General features: G+C 39.2%; 1 protein-coding gene across 1 annotated transcript; it reads left to right on the top strand.

Moving 5' to 3' along the window:
- Positions 1–735: 735 nt before the first annotated feature.
- Positions 736–21439, top strand: LOC114657653 (zona pellucida-like domain-containing protein 1). The gene is made up of 9 exons (XM_051932244.1): positions 736–982; positions 1305–1415; positions 2438–2664; positions 3030–3217; positions 4001–4073; positions 7859–7956; positions 11052–11135; positions 18074–18248; positions 21263–21439. The coding sequence occupies exons 2-9, from the start codon at positions 1319–1321 to the stop codon at positions 21437–21439; spliced, it is 1119 nt and encodes a 372-aa protein (XP_051788204.1). The 5' UTR covers positions 736–982; positions 1305–1318.
- Positions 21440–21736: the final 297 nt, after the last annotated feature.

Here is a 21736-nt window from a genome sequence, read left to right as displayed (position 1 = left end):
GCTATTTCACTTATGAGGCCCTTTCACCTTCCATTTTTAAGTTTGTAAATTACATGAGAGATAATAAAATACGTAATACGCGTTGATCTTAACCAATACATTTTTATGTTTGTTTATTAGTCATATGCGTAGAATTTCTCCTTATTTTTGGTTCAGTGTTTTAGTGTTCACTGTTTTTAGAATAGTGTAATTTTAATTTTGCTAACAATTTGAATGTAGGCCCCTCTTGATCTTGAGGCACTAGGCTGAAGCCTAGTTAGCCTATAGGAAAATCCTGCCCTGTTGACAGATAAGTATAATTTTCTTGTACAGGTTTTCTTTAGGTAACTTCCACAGTTGTTCTTAACATTTTATTTTAATAGGTCTCTGGCCTTCTTGATAACTCCTTGACAATGAACTTTGTTTTTGATAATTATGAGTATTCCTCATGTACTTCACATTCTTAACGTTTTCACTCATTATCCTGGGATTGGCTCTAGCAGACCCCCGTGACCCTGTAGTTGGGATATAGCGGGTTGGTTAATAGATGGATGGATGTGCCAAAAATGTCAGTTAACAGGTTTTGAAATACAGCATTACTATGGAACACATACAAAAATGACTTTTTAAGGTGTACTTTTCTACTAATTAACTTAATATGATCAGTTAGTTTTCTATTGTTCAACACTCATAAATGAAGGTGAGTCTAACATGTATGGAAGAAAATCCCTTATGCCCTGCAGCAGAAGTTCAGTTGATGCCTGTATTTTTGTTTTGGTTTTTTTTTTTTTTCTATTTCTTAACCATGGCTGCATTTCTAAAACCCCCTGAAGATGTCTTCTTTCAGCTGCAGTAATAGATACTATACTTTTAAAACAATATCCTTTCAAGCTTTTTGTTTCTCTTTCACAGACTGGATATTATAAATAGCTATTCCATCTGCAGTCAAATAAAAGGGCTGAGTAGAGGAGCTCCATACAAGAATTTTAAGTAAATTCAGGAGGTAAAGGTACAAATCATTTAAATTCATGTTTTCTGAAGCAGTTTATTAAATAAGTAGACTTATTTGGTTAGATTTCCATGTTGCAGTGAGGGCTTTATTTTTAATTTTTTTTGTATGTGCCTTCTATTAGATAATTTTACCATTATTTTAATTTTAATGTGAAAAACATTTTGCTAGATGAATATTGATTGAAAATTAAACACCTGAATACTTTATAGAACAGATTGTGTATTAAAGGATCAATTTTAACAACTCTGTTACTTTTATTAAAATAAATAAAAGCAATATAGGCAATGACAATGAGCATTTCAATTTTTAACAGAGGTTGCTGCTAAGATGCTTTTTCTACATGTATTCAGCATTAGCACACTATTGCTTTACTATGCTGTCAGAGCTCAATACAACTGTTCATCAGACTACAGCCGGCTCCCAGGTAAGTTTCCTAATATGAGCACTACATGACCCTAAATCTATGGGGAACACTGGTGAAAATGTAGAGCTCATCCTATTTTGCCTTTTTGTTTTTTCAAATGGTGCGATAATAAGGTTGTGGTCTGTGTAGAGTTTGCATGTTTTCCACATGTCCTTCTAGGGTTTCAGCTCGTTTTATGTTTTCCTCCAACATCCAAAATGCATGCATAATTGGTTAGTTGTTGCAGCTTTCTGGTACTCTTAATAAAGTTTTGGAAAATTGATTAATGTATATATAGTCCATTTCTGCACCTGTAATGTATAAAAACAGCCTTTTGCCGCGATAGTTGGCAGTACTACCTCAGAGCTAGTTCTGGGATGAGGTTTGCATATTTTGCATACATTTGTTGGATTCCACTGGATGTATGTCATTGTGCAAATGTTTGACACCTACATGTTTGCCTTTGCTAACTGGGAGTCTGTACCTTTTGAAGGTATATTGTCCTTTTTGCCTAATATCCTGTCTAATATACTTAAACCCCCAGATTATGGTAATATGGATGGATCATTAATTAAAATAAATCAGTTTTTCATTTAGTGTGGTTAATATCTTAGTAATATATTAAAGACGAAGAACAAAAGTTGGAAGTATCCAAAAATTGTCACTTCAGCAAATTGGGGGGCGTCGGAGGGTGGTGTTTGTTGATTTACATGTACATAAAAGCTACACAGGATCTGCTGGTGTTTGAGCATTTCATTATAATATAGAATCAGTACTTTAACTTCTGGGGTTCGCGCTGTAGATCGCAGAACTGGACCTGTAAGTGTTTGATCAACTGAGTGAGTTGGAATTTTATAAGCTGTTTGCCTGTTACTTTCTGTCTGCCATGCCATTATGATACAACCTAACAGTAATACTGTAGATGAATGAAAATCCAATTAAAGCTATTCATAACTTGCTTTCATTTGTGCTTCTTTTTGATCAGAAGGCACACAAACAATACCAAATCCTGATTATGTTTTTTTTTCCAATGCATCTTTCAGTGGATAATGACTTGACTGTTGATTGTGGCCCCCAGTACATCAAGCTGACGGTCAACCTCTGCACAGCCCAGTATGCTGGCTTTGACCCTAATATGCTTGCTATGAATGGTCTGCACAATGTTACTCTCTGCCAAGGAACAATAGACACTAGTGTCAGTCCACCTGTCATCAGATACACCTTCCCTGTTAATGATACCATTGAAAACATCTGTAACAACCAAGTCACGGCAAGTAAATCTTTCTATGAATTTTTGTTATATATATATTTTTAGGCTATTGTAGGTTTAACTCAATTGAGCCTGTCCAAAAAGGTAATACATCCAGCTTTTTTAAGCTAACATTTCATTTATCACATTTATAATGCTAGCTTGGCACATTCCTCACTGGCTTTTCCTCCACCTCTCTATTGCTATTTTTGAGCTACCTGCAACTCTGGTGATCAAACGGTAAATCCAACACACATCTGAATCCCATTGCTTCTTATATGACATTCTTATGTTCTTTCATTCAGCCCTCATTTAAAAGTAGTTTTGTGTTATTAAGTAAAATCAAAGGTAAAAAATACATCCTGAAAAAAATATTTTTTTTTCAGGTTCAAAGTGATGGACCTGGTACTGGAATTTTTAGTTTTGTTTCTGATACAGAGTCCGTTGTCATTAACGGATACATCGATACTCCCAAATCCTCAGTTGGGGTGGTCAGCTACTCTTCAGACCTCTACTACATGTTCACCTGCCGCTACCCCCTGGAGTATCTGATGAACAACACACAACTTCTAGTGTGAGTGTTACTTTGCTTCACCTTGAGGTGACAATGTTGTGGGTGTGGAATTTGTGCTTGGATAAATATAAGGAGAGAATCTGGTACTTCCACCACAAAGGATCTGAATATTTATATAAATGAAAGATTTCAGTTTTTGATGTTTAATAAATTAGCAGCTGTTTCGAAAAACCTGCTTTTATTTTGTCACTATGGGTTATTGAGTGCAGAGTAATGGGCAAAAATAGAAAATTCAATTTAAAATTAAATATAAAACACAATAAAGTGTGCAGACAGTGAAGGGGGGTCTGAATACTTTTTGAATCCACTGTATGTGACTTATATACTCTTGGTTGGTTGTAAATTCAATATAAAGGTATGAAAGATTATGAATTTGTGAATAAGCTTTCCACAATCTTGCATCTCTGATTACCTGCAGCTAGTTAACACAACAAAGACAGGACAAAATTCTATATTTAATGAAGGCACACTTTCATTTTAAAATATAGTATGATAATACAATAATGTAAAGAGTAATATAGTGTAAAAAAAGAAATGCAGCATAAATACAAAATGTAAGGTTGAAACATTAACTGTAAAACATCATGTAGTATATTGTAGCACACCATGAGAGGAGATAAAACTGATGGATGCACATGCATTGGAGCTCAGTTTATCCTTGAACAAGACTGTTTAATGAAAAAACTCAACAAATGCTGAGGTTAAGTTCAGTAACATTATCTATATCTGACACCCTTCTGGAAATACTGATGGTCACATTTTCATTCTTTTTTCCCCCACAAGGTCATCTGTGGCATTGGCTGTGAATACCAACAATGGAACATTCATCAGCACCCTACAGATGGGACTGTTCAGTGTAAGTGCTATTTCTATAAAAGATTATGTAGCTTGTGTCCAAGTGAAAACCAGTCAGGAAATAAATGGAATGATGAACATTTCTCTGTTGGCTGCTTTCTGCGTAGCTTAACTACTTCATGTTACATAACTTTTGATGAGGCCTGCAACAACTAATTCATGATAAATAACAAAAAATGTTGCCAGATTTTTTTATATTGATTAGTTTACAAATTATACAGCTGCATGTAGTGGGAGAGGGAAAAGAAAGGCACAGGCAGAACCTGGACTGGTCAAGATTTATGTGTGAGCAAAGTTATCAAATGTATGAAAACTTTGTCCTCTAGGAAGACAGCTGTAAAATGTACAAAGCTGAAGTTGTTTCATTCTGGAAGAATCATAGTTGTGTAAGCACTTGAAAAAAAAGCATGTTGGAAATTTTGCCAGAGCAAGAAACAGGCACGGTACTATAAGGCAATATTTATAGTGGAAAAATCAAAAAAGGAATGGCAAAAAAATGCTCCATTGGTCCCACTTTAAATATAGCAGCTACTCTGTACTTTACATAAAATTACATTTAAGCCATGTCCAACAAATACGTTAATTCCACAACCTGCAATGGATGACTGTTATTAAAATGTATTATTATGCAAAGTGAAGTTATTTAGAACAGTTGTGACAAGAAAAGTCCATTCATCCCAACACGCTTGTCCATCCCATTCACCTAGATTCTCCAAAATAACATCAAGTCAAGATATGACGCTCCCTAAAGCCTGACTCTCCACCACACTTCTTTGTAATTTATTCCTTGTGTCCCTTAACAAGTTTTCCACCACATCAACATGTTCTTGTTAGAGGATTTATTTTAAAGTAACAGCTTAGATTTACTGTACTAATTCTTAACCTCACATCTGAATAATAACTGATACCACTCAGTTCCAGATTCAGCCTGGTTGTTCTCCTCTGGACTTTCCCTAGTGCTTCTATATCTTTTTGTAATATGGAGACCAAAAATGTATAGAGTGCTCTAGGTGTGGCCTTATTAGGTCCTGATATAGCTTAAGCATAACCTCCTTTGACTTGTACTGTACACCTCATGATGTATATGGTAGCCTATCGTATCTCTTACCTTTCTTCATTACTTCCTTACACTCTCTGGATGTAGGTAGTAATGTGTCCACTATGACTCCTAGGTACTTCTCATAAGTGCAGTTTTTAAATCTAAACTTTCTGCTTCCAACATTTACTCACATAAAATTTAATCTTCTACATGTCTGCTGAAGCCTATAAGCTGTCCAAGACAACTACGTAACAGTTTGGCTGATTCTTCATTATCTGCCATTCTACATAGTTTGATATCATTTGCAAACATAACCAGCTTATTGATTTTATGTATATGAAAAGAGCAGTACCCTCAGCAATGATCCCTGAGTGACTCCACTTTTAATATAACCTCATACGGGAAAAGTTCCCTTCCCCATAACCCTTTACTTCCTGCATGTGGGCCAAATTTGTACCCACCTAAACATTGCGCCTTGAATGTCCAGTTTTGATTTAAACAATAACCTTTCAAGAGGTACCTTATCAAAAGCCTTCTGAAAATCCAGATAATATCATATGCAACTCTTTTGTTGTATGCTTTGTTGTTTCCTCATAGAATTCCAAAATTGTAGAGAAATATAACCTCAATTAATACTCCTGTTCTTTTCCTTAATAATTGCTTCTATTAATTTACCTGTGATGTATGTTAATCCTATTGGTGTATGCAACTTGGATCAGCCTAATCACCCTTTTTATGCAACAAGATAATATTTGACAGTTTTCAGTTTTTATGAATTTCCCCCAATGCACATAGATTTTCTGAGTCTGTGAGTGTTGTATATCACACCTGGCTTCTTTAAATTTCACAAGCATTAGCAGAGACAACTTTAGCACATCTAGACATGCAATTTAGATTATTGCTGTGCTATGTAATTATAACAATACATTTGAACTTGAGTGGCATTCCTCTGTACCACATATGAGACAATTATAAGGCACACACAGCTTCCTGTGTTCTGCTGCAGCAACAGAGAGAAACAACATGTACATTAAATTACAATATATTGCTATATTTTTATTTAACTGTTTTGAAATTTTAGAAATTCTGCCATGTGAGTGGAAAACAGGACCAGCAGCAGTGCCACAATCTAAGTGTCCAAACCAGTGCCACCTTCCTATCTCACTGTAGTCTCCTTGCTTGACTAGTCTCTGGTAGTGAAGAGAAGGAGAGAAAGGTATATGATGAGCATGTCTTGGACAACTTGTGAGGAATGAAGAGAGAGATAGTCCTAATGCCAAAGGGAAAAATCACTACTGTGGTGGCAAAATGAGGCTAGACATCTCACCTTGGTCAGCGAGTACTATGACATTGACTGTTATCTGCAGTAGGCAACACAGTTTCTAAGACGAGAGAAAGGCAGAGATGAGCATTTCAGCATGCTAATATCTTTTATTTGTGATCTGAAGCTCTTATGAGGCAGTTTTATTCTTCTTATCCTGTTTTGGAACTGGGAGGCAAACTTGCTATATTTTGTTAACTTTGTATTTTTCTTTTATCCATTATTAATTCTGCACCTGTCAGACAAGAATAATGCAAAAAGACTCTTTGCTGTTCATTTCATGAAAACCTTTTTTTTATTTTAACACATAATGTTGTCTTTGTACATATGACTTTATATGTATGTAAACAGTTGTATTTGCAGGTTTTGAATGAAACTCTTGAATTTAAATTTGAAAACATTGTGTCATTTAAACCACTACCTGATCTAGTAATCATCTGATTAATCAATTATCAAAATAGTTGTTTGTTCCAGCTATACCTTTGACGAAGGTTAGGGTTTTAATCCAAGATATCCTGCTCAGTCTTTTTTTTTTTTTCTTCAAATATATTTTTTAAATCTTTAATATTTTAATATGTATTTAATCCAATGCCACAACGTTTTCTTACTATTTGGCATGTTAACTGTCTCTAGAACAATTCAGTAAAGGTAGAATGGAGTTATAACATTAATGACCAAAACTGACCCACCATGAACATTTTCACTCATATCTGAATAAACTCAAATATTAACATTATCTTGAATTTTATATATTTTTTCTAATTAAGCTGGACCTGACAAAACTCAACCCAATCTGATTTTATTTAAAAATTCAAGATGGTAGTAGATAAACACACAACCAAAAGTGATTTTGCTATAATTCTAGTAGCGGAGTAAAAAATGCTGTGCTGGCCCAAAGACTATACACTTCTGCACATGAGAGAATGAATGAGATGAGGGTCCAAGTATACTTTGCATCAAGAGGCATGTTTCATGTAAATATGAAAACGTGTTTTACCTGAGAGAACATTTTCACAAAATAAATTACTAAAATATTTTTTTAAGCTTTTGATTTATATAATTTTGCAAATATTTATGAAAATGTATTTTTACTTTGTCATTATGTGGTACTAAGTGTAGATTTATGGGCAAAAATAAAAAAATGTATCTATTTAAAATTAAATGTACAACACAAAGTATGTAGAAAGTGAAAGGGTCTGAATACTTTCTGAATCCAGTGTAGTTTGCTGTGTTTTCTGGTGTATAAAACTGTAAAAAAAAAAAAAAAACCTTTCCACATGAAGAGTTTAGAGTATTTTTTCAGATTAGCTGGAAAAAATGCACTTTTTCTGTAGCTAACTCTCTATTTCATGAAATGCATGTGACCATTTATAAATTGTCTTTTGTATTTGGACTGAAAGTATCTTTTATGCCGTTTTCTTTTCAGGATACAAATTTCACCACTCCTCTAATTGTTCAGCAAAGTGGAATCCCACTTCAAACGAAGGTCTATGTTCAAGTTAGTGCCACGAACCTGACAGGAAGGTAATCCTCAACCCACTTAACAATTGTAAGACTGAGAGTAGACAGAATTGAGAGTTGTATATATTGTTGTTATATAGTGAGGAATTTGACATACAACAACCAAATGACATATCCAAATTCCAAAGAAATCAAATGATCCAATGCCAATCTTAGATGTTCAGCACAGTCTCAGATGTGACACATCTGGACAATATGTTTGCAAATGTTTCTAGTGTTATTACATCTGGTCACATGGAAGTTTAGCAAATAACTGTGACCAGTCATAGCAGTCAAAGTGGCCTTAACCCAGTAAGGTTCCCTTTATACATAGCATGTATTTGAGTAGGTATTGGTCAATAAATTGTTCATTGTTTGCGAATATGCCTTTTCATAGACATGCATCTCTTATTATCATCCATGCCTTTTGCTGCAGGTGTAGGTTCCACCACATATAGTAGATGGATGTGTGTTATTAAGTAGCCATATTTAGTGAAAGTTAATGAAAAGAAAAAACTGTACAAAGTCATGCTACTGAAGAAATCATTGAGATATGGAACTTGCATTTGTATTAAAGAGTATATTTTCTTAGTATATGTTAACCTGATAAATAACATAATGACAGTCTGAATAATTTCCATCCAACAGTTAGTTTGTAGAGTAGCACTTTATCCATCCATCCATTTTCCAACCCGTTGAATCCAAACACAGGGTCACGGGGGTCTGCTGGAGCCAATCCCAGCCAACACAGGGCACAAGGCAGGAACCAATCCCGGGCAGGGTGCCAACCCACCACAGGACACACACAAACACCAAGCACACACTAGGGCCAATTTAGAATCATCAGTCCACCTAACCAGCATGTCTTTGGACTGTGGGAGGAAACCTGAGCGCCCGGAGGAAACCCACGCAGACACGGGGAGAACATGCAAACTCCACGCAGGGAGGACCCAGGAAGCGAACCCAGGTCCCCAGGTCTCCCAACTGCGAGGCAGCAGCACTACCCACTGTGCCACCGGAGTAGCACTTTAGTGAACTGAAAATGAGTTTTAGGAAAAAGAAGTTTTTTGCCCACATTTAACCACCTTCTCCCTTTAAGTCCCACTCTTTTCTTATGATTTTTTTTGTTTTGAAATGCTAGGTAAATTAACAGACAAATTCAACAAGTCACTATGGAATAAGAGTGCAAAACAATAAGTGAATCTTTGTGAAAGTGTTCTCCAAAGTACTGTGTAATTGGATATGATTTGTATGCAAGGTAATGAACAGAAAACCTCCTAAACTGTAGCCAAGTTCAGTGTTGTGCCAGCCAGTTATATTTATTTGCTTATGTTCTTTGTTTGCAGCAGCTGACAAAAACAGGTTTTCCATTTTCTTCTGATATCAAAAATTAGTCAATTATAATATGTAACGAAAAATGATCTGTACATTGAGACAAGGCACTATATGAGCGCCGACCCGACACAGACTGACACTGGAGGCACACATAAAATAAATGAACTTTTTGTTTTTCTTCGTCTGGGGGTACGTCTTCCCCGTACCCGCAGACAACACAGTCCCACAAACACTCAAAAGCACAAATCTTCTCCTTTAAATCCTCCACTCCTCCCTGGCAGCTTTGTCTCCCAACTCTGGCTCCTTGAGTGGAGGCTGCTGGTTCCTTTTATAAGGGACCCGGAAGTGCTCCAGGTGCTTGATTGCCCATTTCCGACTGCACTTCCAGGTGTGGCGAAAACTCTGTCCCCCTAGCAGCACCTGTGGATCCCAACAGGGCTGCACCAAACTCCAACTCCCATGGAGCCCTGCGGGAGTCTGAGGCACTGCTGCAACCCAGGGGGGTTGCCATCTAGCGTCGTGGGGGAGGTATTAGGTAGCTTATGTTTGCTTCCCCGGAACATATACTGAAGGGACGACCCAGCCGGGCATAGGCCCCGGCCGTCCGCCACAACATGTAACTAAAGCATAACCACAGACAGCACTCTGTTCATAATTTACTCTTGCATTTCAAGTTCAATTAATACTAAAATCTTGAAAGACAGAACATTATACTCCTAAAATGTTCAAGAAAAAAAAAAAAAAAAGTGGCAGCCAGTAGTTCTTAGTGTGCATGCAATGTGTGGCCCATGAGATGTTTAATCTTAGAAGACGGCTATCTGGGGCATTTCTCCAACAAGCCTAAACAAGGAAAATAAAACATCTGAAAAGTGCTTCTAACCTGTAGTAGACATATCAAGAGTAACTCCCCTTCATCTCATAACAAAGTCAATTAAAATAGACAGCAGGGCTGCAATTCTCAAAAGCATAAAAAAATGAAATAGAGAAAATTTTAAAGATTTGATCAATACAAAAAATGTTCTTTTTTTCTTAGATATCTGGACTTTGTAACAAGTCAAGAACATCACAATACATTACATGGATAAAATTAAACAGGCCAGTATTTGCTTGCACTTAGATGACATGAAACATATTCTTGATATACAGTTTAAAGATTCTAGTTGAAGCAAATGATACAGCGTTCCTATTTAAAGACATACTTGGCAAACTGAAAAAAGCAATAATTCATGGATTAACCAAATCTTGAATTTACATTCTAACAACCTTCCAGCAACCATAACCATTTAATGTAAAGGACAGTGGTAAACTAATTGGTACTGAGCTCATCTGTATTTGCTAATTAAACAGGTAGTAGGACTCCTCCTGTCTTCTTTGGTGATGCCTCCTTCTTCAAGCTTTACTATACCAGGAGTTCATAAACAAAATAACACCTATGCCATTTTTTTAATGATTAGGCTGGTTTTAAACCTACCTCAATATTAATAATTCAGCAAGATTTGGTTCAAGGCTAAACCTAACACAACTTGCTTTTGGCTCAAGCGAAGCATTCACAGGTTTGATTTCAAGATAAAGAAATTAGATCAAATATCAAATGTTTGTCATATTTCACTTGTAAATTGAAGCCAGCGCTAAATTTTGGTATGTCGCTACTCTTTCCTGTAGTGGTTGTCTGAGTAAGAATCCTGAATGTGTGTGATCAACTGAAGGAATTTTGAGATTTATATAGCAATTGACTAGTAGCTACAATAGGTGTTGTCATCACTTTTCTGTTTCTTTCTTACCAGCTTCAATGTCCTTCTTGATTACTGTTTTGCAACACCTTCACCTTTTGAAGAGACTGGCGTTAGCCGATACGATTTCTTTATTGGGTAAGAAGTGTTTACTTTTTAGTTTATGAAAACAGTTATTTACCTTTCACTGTGCTGCTTATTTTTTATGATCAAGTTAGACAACAATAGACTGTACCTTCTACATGGTAGCAAGGCTGGTAATCCCAGTTTCTAATGGACAGTGCTAGTGATTACTTTCTTCATTTGTAACCAGATATGGCTGCTTTTACCTTAATTTTCATTTTATTGCTTTTTAATATTCAGAACCCTTAATTGGTTCCTTTTTCTTTAACCGTAATTAGACACAATACAAATAAACAGATGGCCAGCTACTTTGAATCCCACTTCCACCTTTGTGTCAATCTTACAATATCTGTTTATATTATGTACTTGAGATACAAAGTGAAAGTAAGAGAAATTATTTTTCAGCAAAACATTTTGATGGTACTCTCAGAACAAAGAAAATTAAACATTTTAGAAATATCCTCTACTAGCTATGCCGCATAATTATTTATTGATGGGTGAACACTTCCTGAAAGACACAGTTGTCCAAATGGGGTGGGTTTGAGGATACGACTGTGAGTGAATGAAAAGATGGAACTCTGGAGAGAGCAACATACAATTGTCCGTGACTGAAAACTGGTTTTGGCAGATACAGGCATATCTTTTTGAAAGTTTGTCCCTGCGCCTTATTAATTGTCATTGCAAAGGCCAATCTAACAGGAAATTGTCTGCGTGTAAAAGTAAAAGGCAAATTTGAATCTGATGGGGTCAGGGAAATCCGGGGAATATGGACAGTTTGTGAGGTTTGTGATTGTTTTACACTGCAGTACATTGCGGTGAATGCTGGTAACAGTCAATCTAGTGCCTTTACAGAGACTTCTTGCTGGCATGAGGTTTCTGAGAAGCATAACGACTGAACCAATTTTAAGTTGAAGTTTATGCGGAGGCATGCCAGTAGGAGTAAGACTGCTAAGAAATTCTTCGGAGAATGAAAGTTGATGTGCAGGATCGTCTGTGACGATGGAGTCAACGCTGGTGAAAAGTACTTCGTCGGTAGGGATAAGTTTCAGTACTTGTTCATTAAGGTGTAGCGAGTCTTCGTTGGTGACGCTTAATATAACTCGTGTACTGAGTTGTTCCGGAGTCACAGTTGAGAAGTCGATGTCGCCGCATAGTTGTTGAACGGGATCAGAAATAAAAGGAAAACAATGTGAAGGTAATGTTGCAGGTGTTCCGTTTTTCCCGTCTTGCGAAATCTTGTTCGTGAGGAAGAGCTGTCATATTTGTCGTCAGTGTAAGTACATGCATGTGACGCCACAAAGGTTGCTTGTTAATGCAACCAGCGACAGTAAGTGCTAGAGTTGGCGGGCGGGGCTCTGTCGTGCGTACCCCATGACGCGGAAGGAGGGTTAGAATTGGCGGGTGGGGCTCTGTCTTTCGTGCGTGTGTATCCCATGGTCGGGTGACTTGGGAAAAGCAGCCGGAACCGAACAGAACAATGAAAAGTCAACGTGGCTCAGAGGTGCATGTGGACTGTAGCAGAGACGAAAGCGACTGAGGCGGTGTTTGATGAGGTGTTGCGTGCTGGCACATGAGTCTCTGTCGTGCGTATCCCATGACACTGGAGGAGGGTTAGAGTTGGTGGGCGGGGCTCCGGCGTGTGTACCCCATGACGCGGAAGAAGGGTTAGAGTTGACGGGTGGGGCTGTGTCTTGCGTGTGTGCGTATCCCATGGTCGGGCGACTTGATGGATTATATATAGAAAAGCAGCCGGAATCGAAAAGAACAATGAAAAGTCAACGTGGCTCAGAAGTGCATGTGGACTGTAGCAGAGATGAAAGCGACTGAGGCGGTGTTTGGTGAGGTGCCGAGTGCCTCGAGAGCGAGGGTGGATTCGGGATGAGGGTTAGAGTTGGTGGGCGGGGCTCTGTCGTGCGTATCCCATGGTCTTAGAGTTGGTGGGCAGGGCTCTGTGAGTTGGCGGCCGTGGCTCTGTCTTGCGTGCATCTTGCTTGCCATGGACTTAGTGAATTATATATATAGATGGTAGAATGAGAGCACTAAGCATAGAATCAAATAATGTATTTAATTAAGAAATTGGTTAGGGTGAAAATGGTGACTCTTCAGGAAGAGAGTCTGAGCCCCTTAACTGGTCAGGTCATTGATTGGCTTGCTTTATTTCTCATTATTGTTTGACTCCTGGCTAATTGGAAAAAGAAAAAAACAAAAACAATTATGCATTCTAAGTCTTAACAAGCAGGTCGATTACATTTAAGTCAAATTAAATCTCTTCCACTAGCAGCAGCAACTAACTACTAATTAAGAATGTGGCTAAAACAAAAACCTGCAGCAACTGTAGCTATCCGGAGTCCAAATTTGACACCCTTGTACTCAAAGTGTTGATAAAGTCAATGCTTATGTATACTGTTCTCAAAATACATATGAAGAGGATGAGAAAATTATTATTACATTTTTTACTTTTTTTAAGCTCATGAAACTAAAAATATAGGATACCCAGGTACTCGCAACCAGTTTTAAAGGCAGTCTGCCTGATAAACGAGGCCACTAAGTAAAGTGTTTACTGTTACAAATGGGGAAAATGTGGAACTCACTCACTGGCCACTTTATTAGGTACACCTGTTCAACTGCTTGTTGACGCAAATATCTAATCAGCCGATCAATTGGCAGCAACTCAATGCATTTAGGCATGTAGACATTGTCAAGCATCAGAAAGGGAAAGAAAGGGGATTTAAGTAATTTTGAATGTGGCATGGTTGTTGGTGCCAGATGGGCTGGTCTGAGTATTTCAGAAACTGCCAATCTACTGGGATTTTCACACACAACCATCTCTAGGCTTTACAGAGAATGGTCTGAAAATTAGAAAATATCCAGTGAGCGGCAGATACCTTGTTGATGCAAAAGGTCAGAGGAGATGGCCATACTGGTTTTGAGCTGATAGAAAGGCAACAGTAAGTCAAGTACCACTTGTTACAACCGAGGTATGCAGAACAGAATCTCTGAACACACAACACGTCGAACACTGAAGCAGTTTGGCTAAAGCAGCAGGAGGCTGCGCTGGTGCCACTCCTGTCAGCTTAGAACAGGGAACTGAGGCTACAGTTTGCATGGTCTCACCAAAATTGGACAACAGAAGACTGGAAAAACATTGCCTGGTCTGTTGAGTCTTGATTTCTCCTGTGACATTTGGATGGTAGGGTCATAATTTGGCATCAACAACCTGAAAGCATGATCCATCCTGCCTTGTATCAATGGTCCAGGCTGATGATGGTGGTGGTGCAATGGTATGGGGGATATTTTCTTGACACACTTTGGGCCCCTTAATAAAAATTGAACAACATTTAAATGCTACAGTCTACCTGAGTATTGTTGCTCAACATGTCCAGTTCTTTATGACCGCAATGTACCCATCTTCTGATGGCTACTTCCTGCAGGATAATGTCCCATGTCAAAAAGCTCTAATCTTTTCAAACTGGTTTATTGAACATAAAAATAAGTTCACTGTACTCAAATGGCCTCCACAGTCACCACATCTCAATGCAATAGAGCACCTTTGGGATGTGGTGGAACAGGAGATTCACATCATGAATGTACAGCCAATAAATCTGCAGCAACTGCATGATGCTATCATACAGTATATAGAATAGAATAGAATGCCCTTTATTGTCACAATACACATGTACAATGAGATTAAAAGCAGCTCCTTCAGTGCAGACATATATGTAGAACATAAGTAAATAAACAAATAAACAAATGGTGCAAAAAGTTGTAAAGAAGTTGCAAAAAAGTTCTGCGACGCTATATACATATGGAAAGAATAATAACTATTGCACTATTGGGTTATTGCACATTATTTAAATACTGGAAAGAATAAATAACTATTGCACTATTGGGTTATTGCACATAATTTAAATATTGCACAATAATGATGATCATGTGCAGTAAGTAGTGGATGTTGGACCCTGAGAGTAATGATATTGTACAGTATACAGATATTGTACAGTTATTATCAGTACCATTTAGATTTTGGATATTGCACAGTTCATGGATAGAAGGAAGTCCAGGGGTTGGGGGGTTAGACTGTGTAGTCAGTGCATGTGTGAGTTTAGAACGGTTATGGCTTTTGGGAAAAAACTGTTCTTGAGTCTGTTAGTCCTTGTTGTGATGCACCTGTAGCGCCTCCCTGAAGGCAACAGGTCAAACAGATCAGAACCAGGGTGGGAGCTGTCCTTGATGATGTTTTTTGCTCTGCTGAGGCAGCGGGAGGTGTAAATGTCCATCAGGGATGGGAGAGGGCAGCCGATGATCTTCTGTGCTGCCTTTACTACTCTCTGAAGCCTCTCCCTGTCTGCCATGGTGCAGCTGCCGTACCATACTGTGATACAGTACGTCAGCAGGTTCTCAATGGACGAGCGGTAGAAGGTCAGTAGCAGGTTGGAGTCCAGGTGGTGCTTTCTGAGGACTCAGGAAGTGTAACCGCTGCTGAGCCTTCTTGATGACTGCTGTGATGTTGTCTGTCCAGGAGATGTCAGCGGAGATAAGGACACCGAGAAACCGGAAGGTATAGAGCCTTTACGCTGTTGATGTAAAGGGGGGCTAAGTCGGTGCTGTGCCTCCTGAAATTGACAATGATCTCCTTGGTTTTCCTGGTGTTCAGAGACAGATTGTTCTTTGAACACCAGGCTGCCAACTTCAGGACCTCCTCTGTGTAAGCTGACTCGTCTCCCTTTGAGATGAATCTGACCACTGTGGTGTTGTCAGCAAACTTGACGATGAGGTGGTTGTTGTGGGCCGGACTGCAGTCGTGGGTGTAGAGACAGTACAGAAGGAGGCTCAGCACACAGCCTTGTGGGGTACCGGTGTTCAGTGTGCGAATGAAGGAGTGGTGGGGGCCGAGTCTCACAGTCTGGAGCCAGTTGGTAAGAAAGTATTTTATCCAGACACATGTGAGACGTGGGAGGCCAAGAGTGACCAGTTTGGTGATGAGAATGTCAGGAATGATTGTATTAAAAACTGAGCTGTAATCCACAAAGAGCATCCGGACGTAGCTCTGCTGCTGCTCTAGATGGCTTAGCACAGAGTGGAGAGCTACGGTGATGGCGTCTTCTGTGGATCTGTTCGCGCGATATGCAAATTGGTAGGGATTGAAGTCTTGGGGGAGATAGTCCTTGATGTGCTGGAGAACCATTCTCTCGAAGCACTTCATGATTACCAGAGTGAAGGCCACAGGGCGACAATCATTTAGGCTGGTGATGGGAGACTTCTTCGGCACTGAAATGATTGTGGCTGATTTTAGGCAGGACGGGCTTGGGAGAGGTTGAAGATTTTGGTGAAGATGAAGGTGAGCTGGTGGGCACACGCTCTGAGCACCCTACCAGGCACTCCATCTGGGCCAACAGCCTTTTTGGGGTTCACTGCCAGGAGCACCGTCTGACATCGTGCCCCTTTACAGTGAGTGGAGTAGTGCAGGAACCTGGTGAGGGTGGGAGCAGGGCTGGAGCAGGTGAGTGCTGCTGTTGTGATGATTCAAAGCGAGCAAAGAAGCAGTTTAGCTCCTCTGCTAGCAGCACACTCAGATCTCTGGTTGTTGCATCACAGCCTCTGTAGTTTGTGATGTTTTGTGTTCCCTGCCACACCTCCCATGTATTGTGGCTGGACAGGTGGGACTCTATGCTCCTCTTATGATCCATCTTGGCTTTTTTAATTCCACATTTCAGAGTGGCTCGGTATGGACCAAAATCCATGAGGAATGTTTCCAGCATCTTGTTGAATCTATGCCACAAAGGATTACGGCAGTTCCTGGTAATAGCAATGTGTACCTTAAAGCGGCTGTTGAGTGTATACTAATGATATAAACATGTGCTGCTATTTCATGATGCAGCCTGTTGTACAGTATGTTAAATTCAGTTGATTTTGTTTTTCTATATTGTGTGTTTTGATAATTGTAGAACAACGCACAAATTTTGCTAATACAGATGCATAAAAAATATATTGTCATATGAACATACAGTAGAAATATGGTGATTACATCATATATATTTTGCATGAGGGTGGCACGGTGGCGCAGTGGGTAGCACTGCTGCCTCGGAGTTGGGAGACCTGGGGACCTGGGGACCTGGGTTCGCTTCATCCGGGCACTCTGGTTTCCTCCCACAGTCCAAAAGACATTCAGATTAGGTGGACTGGCGATTCTAAATTGGCCCTAGTGTGTGCTTGGTGTGTGGGTGTGTTTGTGTGTGTGTGTCCTGCGGTGGGTTGGCACCCTGCCCAGGATTGGTTCCTGCCTTGTGCCCTGTGTTGGCTGGGATTGGCTCCAGCAGACCCCTGTGACCCTGTGTTCGGATTCAGCGGTTTGGAAAATGGATGGATGGATGGATATTTTGTATGAGGAGAACAGGCATCCTTGCCGAGAAGGAGGTCAGTTTATTACCCAGATGGGAGGCCAGAACAGAAGGACAGCCAGGTCTTCCTGGAAGCACTTCCTGGCCATATAGAAAGTAGGGAGGTCTTCCCATGAGAGGGCCCTCTGCTGGCACCCAGGGACACGACAGGGTTTCACGTCCACACTCCAACTCCCAAGCACCCTTGCGGGTATCCCGACTGCTCTGCAACACGAGGACCACTGCCACTGCTCCCAACTCCCAGCTTCCAGTGGTCCAAGCCACATGTTAGTTTGGACGATCACAAAATTATTTCTTCATCCAGCTAGCCAACCCGACTGTCTTTCTGTTCTGGCCTCTCATATGGGTAAGAAACTGTCCTCCTCCTACAATTTCAATGTTCATATTGCATTGTATTTTATGTTTTATATTCTTTAATGATTTGTAAGGCTAATTATAATACTATAATAATTAAATATTAAAGTACATGAAGGCTATTTGTGTTCATAGATACTGTAAATAGAACATAAAGAAACATTTGAAAATGCAATTATTTTCCTTTTTTTTCATTAAAAGTGCATGTAACAAAAATAACAGGACAAATATCCTACAGAATGGAAGGAGTAAGATGGCTCAGTTCAGCTTTGATGCTTTCCGATTTGTGCAGCACAGAGATCGCAGGATATCCACCATCTACGTGCACTGCATGACTCGACTGTGTGAACCCCAAAAATGTAACATGCTCTTATCGGTAAGATAAATGCTTTTCCGTTAACATTTACCTCAATGAGCTTAAAAAACGTCAATCCACAGAGGTTGTTGTAGCTGAAAAGGCACAAGTACAAATCAAACATTGAAATAGCAAACCATTTTTCGAATGGGCAGTACTGGGATAAAGTGTTTAAAGCTGCAAATCACAACCTAGGGATCTGGGTTTCATTTCTGGCCTGGGTACTACCTGCATAGATTATTTGCATTCTCCTCGTTGGTATGGGATTTCTCTAAATATTCTGGGACCTTTACACATCCCAAAGATGTATTTGTTAGGTCAGTTGATGGCTGTAAATATGCCTTTCATGAATGAATGCAGGTGTGCATGGGTTTGCTTTGTGAGGGATCCGTGTCCTTTCTAGGGTTGGTTCATGTCTGTTGCACAGTGATGCTGGGACGAGCATCTAATATGTCTGGCATGGCTAAGACATGCCAGTGCAGAAGTATACACTGTATCCACCAAACCGTGATATATATAGTAATATACATGAACAACTACAATAATTTGAAGAAACCAAAACATGAGGCCACTTTTTCATGTACATGCTCTAATGGGTTCTTTTGCAATAAAAGATTGAATTCTTTCTATTCTGGTCATCTTGAATAATGCAATTATTTATCTTGATAAATGAACAGTTTTTCTTTAAAATACTTTATGTAACAACCGAATGGTGCTCATATTCTCACTGTATACAATGGATACACAGACAGCAGTGACTTTGATGAACATCTGTTAATGAAGCTCCGGGCCATATCGTCAACCTGCGCTTGAATTTGCTGTTGACAGCGTCTGTCAGTCCTTACAGAACTGGCCCTCCCTGGGCTCCGCAGGTTCCAGACAGGAGATGCAGAAAGAATAGGGCAGGCTCAAGTCCTCCTCCAGAGACTGTGACTGTGGCATAGAGCACCCTAGGCACTGGGTGCACATACACAAGTAGCGCTTTAGCTCAAAATCCTTAAAGTGCACTGGGCCTTCAGATGTGAGATGTGAAACATAGAAATAAAAGGTGTGTAAAAAATCCTGGGTTGCCAAAATCTGTAGCAACTGCAAGGCACTTACTGTAGATTCTTATTGTATAAAATCTATGATTTATTTATTTTATCTCCGGGATGCTAGGAATGCATCCAGCATTGACCCAGTTGAAACTGAAAAGTATTTTACATCACAGATCCCATACATATATTTACATTTCCTCCTAAATTTTTGTATTGGTTATTTTTAAACACTGAAAAAATGATAAGTCTATGTTTTGCATATTGATTAGGAAGTTTTGTGCCTTTTCTATAACCTGTGAAACTTAAAACTGGCTTCAATTGGTGTGCAATCAGAAGCTGTCAAGATAGAAAGGGTACAAAGTAGCATATCATTCAAGTGCCTATCCTAAATAGTTTCACCCGAGTTTAACTTGTCTCATTGTAGATGTAATGGTAATAAATAAAGTGAGATGTTATGGATGGCAGGTACATTTTAATTTCAAAAAATGTTTATGAAATAGGAATTTCTTAAAAATAACTGAACACTAACAACAACTTTTTTCACTCAGAGAGAAGAATTTACGTCTCCTGTGTCAGGGTTACTAGCCAAGACATTCATGTAGAATGAATCAAATGTCAAGACGTAACATTGAACATTTCTAGGACTAGAAGATCAGACAGTACCATGGCAGAAAGGAAATATATTTTTATAGTAGGAGTGGTGTTTCAATATCATATCTGTTTTACAGAGGGTTGATTACCTGGGCACAAAAGAAATCTGGCTATACTAGTGCTCCCGGTAAATAAATAAATAAATAAACAAATAAATAAGAAAGATATAAAGTTTAGAAGTGGAAGAAGCAAAAGTTTTCAGAGAATAGTCTGATATACAACACCTCAGTGTGCTTTGGAATTTATCTCATTACAGTCAGCTTTTATTTAATCAAATAAAGATAGTCTGTTTGCTTGTACCCCTATTTCTGTGAATTTACATCAATAAAAATGATGTAAACAGATGCCTACAGTTAATGTCATTTATTATTAACATGAATAAAATATAACAGCTGATTACTCCAAAAAGGCTGGTTTATAAAAGTGTGAGGTGAGTCTTTGTTTAATTATAAGAAACTTACCTATACAATCTTAATTAAGTAAGTTTTACAGTGCATGTTGTAGGTGGCACACTGGAAGACTCCTTATCTGGACAGGAGACCTGAGTGGACAGAAAGGCATCCAGGCCGAGAAAGGGAAAGAGGTCACACCCAGACAAGGCTTCCCTAACGGAAAGATGAAAGTCCCAGCCGGAGAAAAAGATGGTTCCTTACCTGGATGGGAAGCCCCAGACCAATGGACAGGCGTCCCGACTGGGCACATGTGTAACAACTTTCCTGGCCGAGATAAAAGAAGAAGACTGGGAAGGACTGTCTCTGAGAATGTTTATTTCCCCCAGGGGCTAGATGGCAGCATCCCTCCATATCGGTGCCGATTTGGGAACCACTAGGGAATGCCGTTTGTTGTAGTCCAGCAGCGCAGCCCTGCTGGGGTCAATGGGTGCCACAAGAGGGTGCTGTAGGGAGATATACTTCATATTATAGGGGACTTCCGTGTAATCTGGAAGTAATTCCAACAGGCAGTTGCTCTGGAACCGGAAGTATTCCCGGATCCTCAATAAAAGGGACCACACTCCCTTGTCCAGGTGAGTCGGAGCTGGGAGGAAGGAAGGCAACACTCAACTGGAGGAGGGCAGTGCGGTGGAGAGAGGATAGGAGAGGTGAACTGGAGGAGAGGGAACGTGTGCTTGTGGTTTTTGTATTTCATTTGGAGGTATTTCTATAATAAACAATGCTTTGATTTGAACCTAGGACTGTGTTCATGTGGTCGTGTTGGGGTTTGGGGCTCACTGGTGTCCCAGTTCTATCACAATGTTCAGTAATGGGGAAAAACCCATAATTATGGTAAAAGTGACATCTAAAAGAATTTGGGTGCAAGTCATTCTGAAATGAACTTTATTTTTACTAGGGATGCTCCAGAAGAAAGCGAGCTGTCTCAGCTGTGGAACAGACCCCAGGCTATTCATCAACAGATCAAGTCACTGTCTCAGCAGGACCCATCTTCACAAATGATGAAGGTAGGGTTGACCATTTCCACAGGGCACCTAGTGAAGTATATGCCAAGCTGAAAGCTCTTTGGAATTGAGAATTTTTCTAGCAATGTTTCATTCACTAGGATTAGAAATTCATATATAATATATATATAACATTAAGGTTCACGTAGCTTTAAGAATAAATGATAATCTTATATGTTCAACCAAAGTTCACCTGTACACCTGCTGGGAGGTTTTGAAATAAAGCCAGCATAATTTCTCATGCGTAGAAGAACTGTGCAATCGAATGTCACTGTTCAGATATTATTCAAATATATGATAAAACAAAAACTGACATTCAAATTTAGAAAAATGGCTCTTTGCTTTCCCTCATACTAATTTCAGCATCA

Source organism: Erpetoichthys calabaricus, chromosome 9, assembly GCF_900747795.2.
Source record: "Erpetoichthys calabaricus chromosome 9, fErpCal1.3, whole genome shotgun sequence".
Classification (NCBI taxonomy): domain Eukaryota; kingdom Metazoa; phylum Chordata; class Cladistia; order Polypteriformes; family Polypteridae; genus Erpetoichthys; species Erpetoichthys calabaricus.
This window is presented reverse-complemented; position numbering and strand designations above follow the sequence as displayed.

Bases quoted from the DNA above. Each gene is read 5' to 3' on its own strand.
- LOC114657653 (XM_051932244.1), top strand. From the start codon at position 1,319: ATGCTTTTTCTACATGTATTCAGCATTAGCACACTATTGCTTTACTAT. The intron at 1,416-2,437 runs GTAAGTTTCCTA...TGCATCTTTCAG, and splicing joins AGACTACAGCCGGCTCCCAG to TGGATAATGACTTGACTGTT. The intron at 4,074-7,858 runs GTAAGTGCTATT...TTTTCTTTTCAG, and splicing joins TACAGATGGGACTGTTCAGT to GATACAAATTTCACCACTCC.